Consider the following 14,072-nt stretch of genomic DNA (forward strand, 5'->3'; position numbering starts at 1 on the left):
GAGTTCAATAGGCCAACATCAGAGTGTGACAGAGAGACCATGAAAAAAAAAAAGAAAGCTTTTGGAGGAAAATGAACAGCATATTATCCTCACATCATTTCACAGTGTAAACTTTTATAAATATTGTGCAAACACAAAACCTTAGTGTAAAGGCAGATACAGTAATGTTTGCAGAATTGAAATGCAAATAACACAACTTTTTTATTAACTAATTTAAGTGTAAAAAATGGGGCAATATTGTATTTTACGTAGTATGTGTATAGCAACTTCTGGAAAAAAGCATCAGAAAAACAAAGGTGGGGGGGTGGGGGGGTGGGGTGGGGGCTCTCACAGTCACTTCCTTCCTGTATAGAGAATATAGCCATTTGCTGCACTGGAGGAGCAAGAAAGAAAGAAAGACAAGAAGACAAAGGCAGAGAGACAAAGAGACAAATACAGGAAAAGCACAGAATGTTAAGTTTTGAAAGATACAATTCATACTGCAAGCGACACTCCACTTCAACACGGTAAGTTCATTGTGTTATTAGAAGTGTTGCAGTCTGTTCCGCCTTCAGATACTGTTTCATACTGTGTTTCACAGAGCACCCCCTTCCACAGTTGGGCTTAGGGCCTAGGTTAGGTTATGGTTTGGTGTAGCACGAATAAGTGATCGGGTTTAAGGATAAAGTCCAGTTAAGTGCAGTAGAAACACATATCAAAGGGGGAGACATACTTCGACAACACAGGAAGTTCTCAGCGAGGGCAGGGTGTGACACTCTCCATGCAAAGAAATTCATATCTAAGTCATATCTAAATTACTGCTCGACCTGTTGCAAACTTTTTTCTGTAAATAGAGTAAATATAGTTCTCAAGTTGGGGAATTTTTGCATACAGGCCAGTTCTTTTTCAAAGGGGCTGTGAATCACAGCACTTATCACGGTTTGTTACAATGTGGATGATTTCTAATGCAAGTGTCAGTTTTGAATTATTCACCTAAATACAATAATGGTAAATGGAATATTGTTTAACGCTGGAATAGGTAATCCTGGAGATATTAGCATGAGTTAACCAAATTTTGAAACCATCCAACTGAAAGAATCCCACCCCCTCCCTTTAGGCACCCCACTATAGAAGCCTATAGGGGACTATATTCAAATGATAATGTAATTCCACATTGGACATTGGATTACCACTGCATTTTCATTTACATGTTCACACTTTTTTGCAAAATGAAAATGAAAATGAAAATGCAATGTTTAAACAATCTGAAAATGGCATTTGACATTTCATTTTCAAAGTAATAAGCTGCTCTACAGTGCTCAGCTAACATGTTGCCAGTTTCAGCCTTGCACTCTCCAGTTATCCAGGTGCAGTCGTACAGTATGTAGCCTCAGTAATCCATGTTATCGATGACGGCCTTTGACATGGTTGACTTTATACATCAGCTTTGTAGGACCCACACCTACCAAACAGAAACACAGGTAATTTATTGAATTAGTCCAAACAATTCTTTGGTTACAGTCTTCATCCTCACACATGATGCTGGTAACATACACATTTGTCAACATAAAGCCCTCACTAGAGCTCAATAACTTTAAACTGTCAAAGTCAGTGCAGCCGTTACAGCTGCGATGTTAATGATGAGGCTAATTAACTCATACAGTAAATTAAGTAATTTCACACAGCCTTTGGGGAATACCCTCTGAGATGTAGAAGAGCTGACAGTAATAATAAACTACTAACGTTAGCATACAGCTATGTGTCATCTACCAGTTTGCCTGTCAACCAGATCGATTAACTCACACTGGCTATCTTCTGTAGCCGGCTAACAATTGCTTTTGGGCAGGAAAACTAAACATAAATGCTATGATGTCAAGCACACAACAAAACCACAAACACAGATAACTTAAGAGTTAACTCACTCACCTGTAAATGACCGTGTGTTTATTATCCTAGGTCTGGTTCTGTCTCCTCTGCTCCTTTCACATAGTTTCAACCCCAAAGAGTGTAATGAAGTGAGCGAAGCAACATTCTGCAAGCTTCAGCCACTACTTGGTAGAAAACAACAAAAGCAGTGGCGAAGCCCATTCACTGCACAACCAGCCATTAGCCACTGCCCAGTGACAGGCAATGACAACAAAGTGACATCCTAACTGAAGACTTGCCTTCATGAGTAAATCTTACAGATTGCATTTTCATGTTGAACCCAAAGTAGCGTGGTAACATGTAAATGAAAATGGAATGGAATGGGGGCGCTGTTTTGTGTATTGCATTTGAAAATTGTCCACTGTAAACCAGGTTAAGACTTTGAAAATGAAAATGAAAACAGCATTTGACGATTTCATTTTCAAATTGTGACCTGAATATTGCTTGCCTATTTGTAAAATGAGGTTAAATTGTTTATGTTGCATTTTCATTTTCAAATTTGAATTAACATTTGAATATTGTCCACTGTGCAGCAGGGTATGACTTTGAAAATACAGCTTTTTCATTTTAATTTTAATATGGTCCTAGAATGCCCATACAAGTATGTGAAAATGAAAATTCTAATTGATTTATTGCATTTTCTTTTTAAATTTTTAATCAAATAACACATACATGTAAAATGAAAATGCTATTGTGGAATTAAATTATCATTTGAATATATTCCCCTATAGGCTTCCATACAAGGACTTTTTACAGTCCTGTGACTTTCACATTGGGTGGATTGTTGTCTGTTTATTGTCAGATCATTTAATTAATTCATTGCTACCAGGATGTCGAGACAATTCAAAGAAATATAACAAAAATGTTTCTGAAACAGATTACCTACCCTAGCTTTAAGCTTCTCAACACAATGAAAAATTGCACATCAAAATAAAATACAGCGGCATTCAGACAACTTTGATATAGACTTTACTTTAAAAGCTGTCTGAAGCAGCTGTGAATGTAACAATCCTTTGAGATCAAATTCTAATTATAGCTTTTTAGCTGTTTGTCTAAAGTTTACAATATAATAATATGTTGTAACAATAATATCATTTTGTTTTCCCACAGTTAATCTGAAGCACAGAAATGAATAAATTCACCACAGAAACGCATCCAATAATACAGTGTATAATTGATGGAAAGCTTGAGGACCTCAAAGAATTATTGAAAGACTGTGACATTAATGAAACCTTCCCATGCAGAAAGTGCGATGATTTTATCACCCCTCTGATTGCTGCTGTTGTAAATCACAAATGGGATATTTTCACTTACCTTCTAAATCAATGTGCAGACCCAAATACAGCTTCCCGAAAAACCTTTACACCTTTGCATTATGTCTCATTGTTCAAAACACCACCTATATTTGCCAGGAAACTGCTTGAAGCAAAAGCTAATCCAGATGGATTTAAAGGACCGCAGCGATTCACACCACTGCAAACTGCTGTTGTCAATCACAGGGAGGATGTTGTGAAAGAGCTCGTATCTGCTGGTGCATTGGTTACATTGTTAACTGTAAAAGACAGTGACCATAAGATTTGCAACAGACAAATAGCTCAGATGATTCGTAACCTTGCACTGAAAAGAGATGAACTGTGCTCCAAAATATCAATTTTTCTGGATATACACATTGCCATTCAAGAGAAAACATATGAAGAAGTGTTAAGAATTGCTGAAAGTCACATGTTGCGAGAGCATCCTCAGAACCATATGACCATGATTGAAATGCTCTTCAATGTAAATGGGCCAGATAGAGAAAACTACAGCCGGAGAAGCATGGAATGGCTGAAGGACACTGAAAATGTGAACTCCTTCATTGATAGTGTCATCAGTCGCTTTCCGCACATCTCTGTGCCAAATGTAAAGTTAACAATCGATAGTTTACATGCAGTTTTCTGCACAATGGATGAGATACCAAATGAGCAAGCACTAGCTATAATCCCCCAACTACTAGAATGCCTTGACACAAAAAACAGACCTGACTTGTGGAAAGCTGTTCAGCAAACAATATATGTGATAACACAGAAAACAAAGGGAACAAATGAATGGGATCCCAGTTTCATTGAGAAGTTATGCAACACAGTTGCTCCTTATGTGAAGAATCAATACTCTTCTGACATTAGAGTCTACACATATGGCATATTTGCAAACTTGCTTATAGTTAAAAATGCTGTTAAAATCTTTACAACAGTGGGGATAACTTCAGTGCCCAAGGACATACTGACATCTGCAGAAATGAAAATGAATGACAAGCTGAAAGAAGTTCTCAGACGATTGAAAAATCACTTCAGCAAACGAAATGTGGAATGTGACGAGGGTAGAGTCGCACCTGAAGCCAGGAAAAAGTACAAAAGGGAGGAGTCAGAAAAGCATGAAGACCCAAATGATGAAGTTTGCAGTACTTTAACTGATCCAGAAGCAGCTCCTGTTGTGGAATCAACTACAGATGTAAAGCCATCTGAATTTAATCCCACTACCCCAACATGGCCACCAGTGAGCAAGAGGTGGAGGGAAAAACTAGAGAAGCTTATGAACACTGATGAAAGTAGAGTCACCAAAATTAAAAGCATCATTTATGTAAATGATGCAGAATTCCGCATAGCAAAGGGAAGTGATGGTACGGAAGTCTTCTTGGGGCTGAGAGATGACGACACTGAAGTTGCAATCAAGAGAATGTCTAAAAGCAACTATCAAGTGCTGAAGAATGAGAAAGGACTTCTACGACTTCCGGAGCTGGATCACCATTTTATTGTACGATACATTGACTTTGCAGAGGACGAGAACTTTGGATATCTTTGTCTTCAGCTCTGTGAATACACCTTGGAAGAATATATCAGAAAAATTGATGACAGTCTGTTGATAAAGAAACTTGTCAGGGAGGTTCTCGAAAGTTTAAGTGTGCTTCATTGTCAGAATCCTCCAATTCTTCACCGGGATCTCAAACCACAAAATGTTTTGATTGGTAAGACAAGTTAGAAATATACTGAATTCAAAAAAGCAAAATATTTCAACTTGTAATTATCATGCATATTTAGATTTTTTTTTTTTCCTTCGTGATTTGTCCTGCAGATGTGACCGGAAGAGCAAGATTAGCTGATTTTGGCATAAGTAGACGATTACTCCAAGGCCAAACGACTTTGCGCACAGCCAGTGCAGGAACAAAATGCTGGATGGCCAGGGAGACTTTAGCAGTTGAAGCCGACATACCGTACAAGTCAAGCACTGATATACAGGTCAGTTTTTCAGCTACACAAACTTTATTGATGACTAGGTGAAAAATACTTCCCTAATTGCTAATATGTCCTGTAAACTCTTTAGGTGGCAGGGATGCTGATTTATTATATCCTGTCTGGAGGACACCATCCGTTCGGAGATAAACCCTATGAGTATGAGTACAACATTCATGAAGGGAAGTACAATTTGGAACGCGTTCAAGACATGGTGGCAAAGGATCTCATCGAGTGGATGATCCATGAAGAACCAAAGAAAAGACCTGAAGTGGAACAATGCTTGATTCATCCCTTCTTCTGGACCAAGGAAAGGTGAGGAAGAAATACCTATAAAATGGACTGACAAATTGATTCCAGTTAAAATCCTTGTCAATTGATTTTTTTTCAGTGGGATGGTCCAGAGCGAAATAACTCACTCATTTACTCGACTGAATGGCACAAAATGTGATACAAACATTCATGGTTCTCATACAACATATGTTACATATTCAAAGGCAAGCCTGCTACAATAGCCACCTGCTGGTCAGGGCTGGGCTCACTGGCCAGTCACAACATGTATGTGAAACCGTGTGAAACACTGCACCGTTATAATAGCAATATGCAGTGGTGTATCCAGGAAATTTTTACTGGGGTGGCCAAGATGGGACACAAAGCTAGTGTGGGGTGGCCATGGCATAGCGAAGTTTAATACGTATACGTACGCAGCCAACTGCGGTTCGAATCCCAGTCCTTTGCTGCATGTCACACCCTGGGGGAAATGTAATTCAATCAATCAATCAGTCAGTCTATTCACTTTGAAGTAATAGCTATAACTACAAACATCAAGCAGGATCATTGTCAAATTGGGTTAGAATCAGTGAGCAAAATACAGGTGTTCGTGGGGCTCTGGAACCCCTTAAATAACTGCTTTGACTCCATTAAAATGTCAAAAAGAAAGGAGGTGTCAACAATGTGCCTAATTATGTCTATTTATAGGATCTACAAAGGTTTATTTTTACATAACTACCACTCTTACCACTCACTTTCAATAACACAATTAAGACATATTGCATCTCAAGCATTTGTGGCATTTGAATGCAACAAATAAATAAGTCACAGCTTGTTCTTGTGTTACAGCTACTTAAATCTAGACTGTTCAGTTAGTGCAGTGTAGTTCGTCTTTTAGCTGCTACTTAGTGCTAGATAAAGTTTTCCTACACATTCAGAGGGAACTACGATATAACTAAACATTAAATTACCGTACCTCTCAATCGACAGATTTCAGCGTCTTTATCGTTGTTGTATTGTTGACGTTGTCACTTTGACCGTCCTCCTGTTTCACGGACCAGCAGCAGCAGCAGCTGGTCCTGCACCTGACCTGCATGGCCAAACGTCCACTGAGCAGAAAGCTTCAGTACGACCATTACTGTGTTATTTAAAAATGTAAAACTGGCCCTAAATCAGTTGATCAGCTGTCATCATCGATTGACAGCATTTCTCTTGTTTCTAGTGTTGACGAACTTGACCAACTACCTATCAGATCTGGGGTGGCCACAGGAATCGCCATTGGCAATACGCCAAGGTGCAGCATGCCTGGCTTTTAACCTCCTAAGACCCGAACTCTTGCATGGCGTGCATTTTTAATTTCTCTTTGCTATTTAGGCTGATTGGGACCTGAGAAAAATGATGTCCACATATGAGGACATTAGTTTTTAATTTCGATTACTGAGTGGCAGTATAATATCCTCATATGTGGTCACCAGGCCCTTGTTGAGAAAAAGTTAGTATTGTGGTCTAGAGAACCCAAAATGTTAGGTCCACATATGTGGACGCCAGGTCCTAGGAGGTTAAAGGGAATGGGAGATGCACTGTGATTGTTTAATTGGGTGTTACGCCCAAAACACTCCCATAAACAATTGGGACAACCCTTTTGAGCTGTGCGCCTGGAGAAGCAACAGATTTTTCTGCAGTAAAATTAACAAAAAAGACATGGACACGCCCTAAATGCACTTGCGCCACGTGCTTCAGACCATGTGCTTTGGACCGTTAAAACAGAGCCCTAAGAGTGGACAGTCATGTTAGCTGCTTTGTAAGGCTATATTCAGTGGTAGGTTGTGCTACATTCAGCAGGCTCACATGCTGAACAGGAACATGTGAGCCTGCTAGCACTAATGCTGATGTTCGGCATAATGTTTACCATATTTAGCGCATCCTCAAGGACATCTTGGGGAAATACCAAAAGCAGTAGGATCCATCCTACGTTAGTTCATGTCTGAACTAACGTGAGACATAAGCCATGGAGTGAATCACGCGATACACTGCTGAGTAAAGCTATCTTCTGTTATGCCCAGCTCTGTGCTTTAAGGTCATGTTTTCCTGGTTTCATATATTTTCATTATTTCCTGTTTCATTTGGTCACTCACATGTCCTCTCAGTGCAGATCCCTCTCACTTGCTGCCCTCGTGTGTTTCCTGCTGCTGTGATTGTCTGCTCCACACTGATTGGCTTCACCTCCTAGTGTGTTCAGGCTGCGGTCGAAAAGTCAAAATAATCTCCTTTCTAACCCCTTCTCCTCGACCTCGATGGAATTGGGATTTTTTTTAAACTAACTTTATTTATTTTTTGAACGATAATTCCTCCTTTTCTAAGAGATTTGAACCCTGAACTCTGCCTGGTTCTGAGCCTGGGCCGGTCATGCCTGGTTAGGACTGCTAAATAACAACTGCTATTTGGAGGAGGGGTTTAGTAAAAGACCAGTTTTCATTTTGAACACTATTTTGTAGTATCATGAGATTTTTTTTTTTTGTTGCAATTTACATTGGCTTACTTAAACTTTTTTTTTCAGGAGAGTAGATTACTTGCGAAGGATTGGCAACAGGGAGGAGGTGGCAAACTATCGAAATGCCGACCAGGAACTGATTTGTTCACTGGAAGAATGGGCTGGGGATGGATCTTTCAAACTGTGGAAAAATAAGGTGAGAAAAACTAATATTACATCCGTGTTCCTAAATACAACTTCAGGTCTAACTTCTGTGGTCTTGCAGTTTCCACCAGAGTTGGTCCGGAAGATGGATGGCAAGAAGAAAGCCTACAATGAAAACACTTTGGGATTACTGCGCTTCATACGAAACCTCCATGAGCATTAGTGAGTGAAACCAAAACATAATGCAAGGCCTTAAAATATCACTAGACAGAAGCAATAACTATACACTTGAATTTTTTACAAGATTTGTGTGGTTCAGCTTTAAGACACATAAGTATTAAGAATAGTGTACATACTATTTTTTCACATACGATTACATTACACTGTTTGCTTGTTCTGATAACAAAGCCTTCCTGACAAAGTAGAGTTTGGGATTTTTTTTATAGTTAAATGAAGACAATCAAAAAGAAAATCATGGCACTGAATTTGATTCTAAATTTGTCAATTTTTTTATTTTACAAGTACGTTAGCTCAATGGTTCTCAAAGTGGGGTCTGGGGACCCCCAGGAGTCCTTGAGGGGGTTCCAGGGCTCAAACGCCTTTAAGATAAATAGATTTGGGGATCTGTAGTCTAATTTGTGTCGGTTTAGTGGTGCTTAATGTGAAAAAGTTTGAGAACCACTACTTAAGCTAATAGAGCCAATTATAAAATGTTCCTTTTTGTTTGCAGTGCTAAGGATGCAGCCCAAGTTGATGTGATGACGATATTTCCTGATCTCTTTGGATGTGTTTACAAGTTTGCCAAAAACCGAGGGTGGAATTCAGACACTCCGCTGATGGAAATGTTTCTAAGAGGAGACATCACCACCAGCTTTGTAATGCTGTCCTCAAGCCTTAAGGAGCACCTCGGTGTCCCAGTTCAAGAGTCTCAACCCAGTGACTGGAAGTGAAGTTTGATTTTAAAAGGATTAAGGACTTGACTTTAGGGTGTTATGAGCAGGTCATTTCGTGATTGTTGAAATCCTATGCCATTTGAAGTGTAAGAAACAAAGGATAAACATTTTCAGTATGTTCATTGGAATAGAGCACATTTGGGATGGGATATGTGTCTCCAATAAGGTCCTGGATATTGAAAATAACAGAAATTACTACTACTTTTCAAAAAGGCAGCTGAGAGACTTAGTAGGCTCTTGTCTGTGACACGTCCACAAAATCATACTGAAATCCAAATGACGTTTTACTGAAGTTTATTGAATCAAAAAATCAAAAAGGACTGACAAGCATTTGTTCCACAAGAATATAAAACCTGATGTGATCCGACTGTGAGAATAAAGTGATGAAAGACGATGGTGATAATGATGACGATGGTGAAGGTCAACAGAAAACATATCGGAGCTCTACCAACTCCCTTTGTCCAAATCTGCCGCCGCCACCCAAGTGAACAGGTAAAATAAGGGGTAACCACACCCATGTGTCAATCAACGGAAGTGATGCAATACGTGCAGCCCAAGCAAATATAAACATAAGCAAAAATTATTTTGGCTCCTACAGAAATATTTTGATAAAACCTCTGGTATAAAGAGGAATAAGTGATATCCTCTCAGGTTCCAGTGGGAATCGCTAAATGTGTTTGTACATAAAAGGTTGGAATTTTACAGTTTGCATGTCAGAAGGCTATATGGAAACTGTACTGATTTACACATTGAAACAAGGATAATAGTTTTTATCATGTAATTTCTAGTTCATAATTTGCTACACTATCATTTTCAATAAAGTCAATCTAATAAAACCCCCTTTGAAACTTGATTGAACTAAACTAAACTGATTTACGGTTGTGGGGAAAACTGAAATGGACTATTTGTTTATTTGTGTTGTATATTTTATTATTTTGTGGTTTGACTCTGTAATTATTCGTCAGACTGTGACAGTCATGCCTCTTCATCTAAACATGTCAAACCCTTTACAACCTCATGAGTGTGATCCACAAAGACTTTGTAAAAGACTAGGTAGTGTCAGCTGTTTCTCTGTCTTGGATCCATATGTGGTGATAGACAATGAAGAGCTTGCTTAATCTCTCAGAGATAGGTGAGTTTTCAGAACACAGATCACATTACAGTACTGACATTGTCAGTGGTACCAAAAACTCACCACCACAACATCAATATAGAGGGTGCTGGAGAAAAAACTGTACTGTTTGGTGATTGGTGATTATTTTTGTGCATATGTTAAAACCATAGACTCTAAATAAACCCACAGGTTTCTGAAGAGCTGAAAAGCTGAAAGAGCTGAAATGTAAACAGGTGAGTTATATAAACAGTTGTCATGAAAGAGGAAATTAGCTCTAGAGACCAAAACTGTTCTTGTACCAGGCTGTAAACATGTTTATTTCTGCTGTAAAGTTGGACATTTGAACATGGGAGTCTGTGGGGACTGACTCACTGTTGGAGCCAGACTCTAGTGGTCATCAGAGGAACTGCAGCTTTTGGTTCTGAGGTTGAGGTTGATGCTTGGTTAAAAAAAACATTTTACACATTTCTTACTTTTACTTACTATTACTTTTATTCAAATGTAGAGAGTTTCAAGATTTACAAATTGCAGTTCATCCTGTCTTTCATTATTGCTCCTGTTTTCCCTCATGAGAGAGAAAATCCTGTGTGTTGTAATACCTCCCCAGCAACCACTCCTGGTGAAATACATAAATAAATATATTGAAAAAAAGGAAAATAGGGGGAGAAAACATGAGGAGCAGGACTTGGCACCCTGACCCAATGCTGTCATGTATTCTCACTGACATCATCATTGTAAAATTAGGAACCTGGTTTCATCTTTCCTGCAGATGTGGAAGCTTGAAATTGCATTCCCTGGGCCTGTGCCACATTTCATCTGTGAATTTTCCCCTCGCTGGTGTCCAGAAAGCAGGCATGTCTACACACAGTCCTCATAACCCCCACCTTGCCTCAGACTCTCCCCTCACCATTTGGTATGTAGATTCAAGTTAAAGTTCTACAACGTTTGTGGGTGTCCGGGCTGCTCTGGTGGCAGATATAATGACTTAGTTAAACTTCAGTGGGTGGGGTTGTTTTCTTCACTGACTTGGCAAAGAGAAAGCTAAAGAATGTTTCTGCCAATAACTTTTTATTTTACATTACAACAAAATGCAATCCAGCATTAAACCTCTGAGGTAGAAAGCTCTGCAGTTCATGTTGCTTCTGCGGTATCAGGTTATACAGCAACCTCCACACCATAAAGCAACATATTAAAATTGATTTAAACAAGTGAGGGGTCAACACCGAATCTGCTGTGTTTGTGTGGATGTGTGGGGTTAAGGGGGATGGAGGCATGTGTCTTCATGAACAAAATACCAGCAATAAAACAGGTTGTTTGTCAAAGCTTCTATTCTACAAACTGCTCATGTATTTCATCATTCAACATCACCTCAAGGTCCATATCATAGACTGTAAATAAAGACGTGATGTCACCCTCAGGTTTCTGAAGAGCAGTGTTGAAGCTCAGAGTGAGCTGCTCTACCATTGCCATCTTGGCGGTGTCTGACTCCGCCCCTAACTCCTAGGTAATCCAAAGATTGGTCAATTGGTGGGGCCTGTGTGGAGCTTAGATTTCGGCTCATGCCGGTTTGTCGCAAACTTACGTAAGTGATATAATAACAGTTCTAGGGTGAAAAAATTGTTTCAGCTTGGAGCCTGGCTCAGAATCTCTGCCATTGTTGCTATTTGGTGTGAAATGCATTCTGGGATACTTAGCTGTCCCAAGTCCGCACAAGTCACGTATCGATGCATCCTCAATGAAACGGATGCAGTGAGAACAGTTCTGGATCTTTGATCTGTACTTGGCTGGATGCTGAGTTTGAATTGGAACAGTACATGCGCTGAGACTGATGACGTCTCACAAGAACAGAGACGAACGCAGACTGAGAGACAGCTCCGGTCTCTGGTGTCAGATGTGAACATCGACCTTGATCTTTCTCCTGGTCACTGACCTCTTCCCAGTGACGCTGTGAGGGGCTTTGGTCTGGTGTTCACAGACAGATGATGTTGTTTGTCTCTGTTCCCCACAGCTGCCACATTTCACCTCTTATCAAGACACTGAAGCTTCATACTTTGTTGAATTGATGATGATCTCCAGGATAATCTCTGTGCTCTCATCATAATTTTCACTCCATTCATCTAAATGAAAAGGACATGATGGATTTGTGTTGTTCAGATTGTGAATAACTACAGGAATTAAGTCCAACATTTAATTACTTTAACATACTGACACCAAAGACTTTGATAGAAAAAATTACGTTAACTTAACTGGAGAGATAAACTTTTTTAAAAAACTTTTCTTTTTTTTTATCTGTTCTCCTTTTTATGCTCATTTCCTGCTCCATATTTTTTATTCTGGGACTCCAATAGAGACTGCATGATTCACAGCTCAATAAAAGTCCTTATTTATCTCTCATTGCCTGTCATGCAGCCCCATGAGCCTCTGACTGAAACAGGCAACATTAGCTCAGGGATCCTTAAAAGCCCACTCTCTTCTGATTGGCCAAATTTCCGGAGGCCTGCTGAGGGGCAGCACTCAACACTCTTCCTGGTGTGGAGGTTCAGAAAGCAAACTGTGACACTAACTAACTAACTAAACTAAGTAACTAGTAACTAAAACTAAGAAACAGAACAGAATTGACTGGAAATGGCATCTTCTCAAATCCATCTGTTAGAGGCTGAATCTGATCCTGAATCTGAGAGTGGACACACAGCACGATGTCTCTGGTAATTATTGTGTCACATCAGGGTAGAGTTAGTCTCTCAGTTAAAATCTGTATTTGAAAGGTATTTATATATTTTCCCATTAGTAATTATATGTGTGGGAAATGTGCCTAAATGCCGACTGCTGCTGTCAGGACACAACAAAGCTGCTAGTAAAATATTATTCTTCTGTCACCAAACACCTGTACAGTAACCTGCAGCATGGAATAGAATAGGAATAGGCTAAAACTAACCCAACTCTTCCTGGCCTCCACTCTGATTAGCTTTGTTTCAGGTTATTATATCAATGTGTTACACGGTGACGTAGATGAGTTACAGAACAGAAGCCTGGATTACAACAGCCAAGGCCAAAACCGCTTTTCGTGAGGTCACTGCGACCTTGACCTTTGACCTTTGACCTTTAACTACTAAAATTGAATCAGTTCATAAGTCCTAATGGATGTTTGTACCAAATGTGAAGAGGCTATCACCAGCACGGAGGCGTAAAAATACATATAACACATTAACTGTAAGGTAAAAAACCCAAAAAGCATAATGCGCAGACTCTAAGTAGCTGAAGGTTGTTGCACTGTAACCACTGTCTGACAGCACCACTATGTGTATCATGTTTGCATTCATTCAAATAGAAAAGCTGTTTGGCAATGACAGTGACCTGAACCATGACCGTGATCTTTCTGAAGTAGTTTTAGTAGTTTTATCTAAACATCACCAAGCCTTAACCAGAGTGAATCAGAAAACATCAGTCATGTACAACCACTGACCACACCTTTTAGAGAGAAACTGTGGTTGATTCGTTCCACACACTGATGTTTGCCTCAGTGTCTCCTGAGTAGCTCTGCCTCTGAGAACTGTTTGTATAACTGAAACACCAGTCTGCCTGACATACTTGGCACTTTCTTCTTTTGGATTTTGCCTCATTTGTCTCACTATCCACCTCTCCTCCTGTGTTTGGCTGAGGTTCGTCGCTGCTCTCCAGTTTTTTGTATTTCCAGCGCTGGGCTGTTACTCCCCAGGCAGAGCCCACACCTGTGGCTGATAGGATCCTTCTGGAGTACAAAGGCTCTGATTTACAGCCCCGAGGAGCTGCGGGCCCTGCTACAGCTGCAGAGCGGCAGGAAAGGGAAGTTGTTCATCACGCAGCATGCATTTCATCAGCAATAGCTGCCATGCTCCTACTGCAGGCCAGACCCCTGAACCTCACCTTAATGACAAGTGGCAAAATAATGC

The 14,072-nt window shown here is 39.8% G+C and overlaps 1 protein-coding gene across 5 annotated transcripts; it reads left to right on the top strand.

Moving 5' to 3' along the window:
- Window positions 1-326: 326 nt before the first annotated feature.
- On the top strand, window positions 327-9,860 carry LOC130179735 (uncharacterized). 5 transcript variants are annotated; one of them, XM_056392735.1, is made up of 8 exons: window positions 327-506; window positions 1,936-2,152; window positions 3,016-4,906; window positions 5,014-5,177; window positions 5,263-5,486; window positions 7,999-8,128; window positions 8,198-8,298; window positions 8,807-9,860. In XM_056392735.1, the coding sequence occupies exons 3-8, from the start codon at window positions 3,034-3,036 to the stop codon at window positions 9,024-9,026; spliced, it is 2,712 nt and encodes a 903-aa protein (XP_056248710.1). In that variant the 5' UTR covers window positions 327-506; window positions 1,936-2,152; window positions 3,016-3,033; the 3' UTR covers window positions 9,027-9,860. The 5 variants fall into 5 exon arrangements, with proteins under 5 accessions (XP_056248710.1, XP_056248712.1, XP_056248711.1 ...); XM_056392737.1 differs by having other exon boundaries at window positions 1,970-2,152; XM_056392736.1 differs by lacking the exon at window positions 1,936-2,152.
- Window positions 9,861-14,072: the final 4,212 nt, after the last annotated feature.

This window comes from Seriola aureovittata, chromosome 13 (assembly GCF_021018895.1).
Source record: "Seriola aureovittata isolate HTS-2021-v1 ecotype China chromosome 13, ASM2101889v1, whole genome shotgun sequence".
NCBI classification, from domain to species: Eukaryota; Metazoa; Chordata; class Actinopteri; order Carangiformes; family Carangidae; genus Seriola; species Seriola aureovittata.

What these genes read in the sequence shown, in the direction of transcription:
- LOC130179735 (XM_056392735.1), top strand. Translation starts at nt 3,034, where the DNA reads ATGAATAAATTCACCACAGAAACGCATCCAATAATACAGTGTATAATT. An exon ending in TTCTTCTGGACCAAGGAAAG is followed by an intron (nt 5,487 to 7,998) that starts GTGAGGAAGAAA and finishes TTTTTTTTTCAG; the next exon opens with GAGAGTAGATTACTTGCGAA. An exon ending in TCAAACTGTGGAAAAATAAG is followed by an intron (nt 8,129 to 8,197) that starts GTGAGAAAAACT and finishes GTGGTCTTGCAG; the next exon opens with TTTCCACCAGAGTTGGTCCG.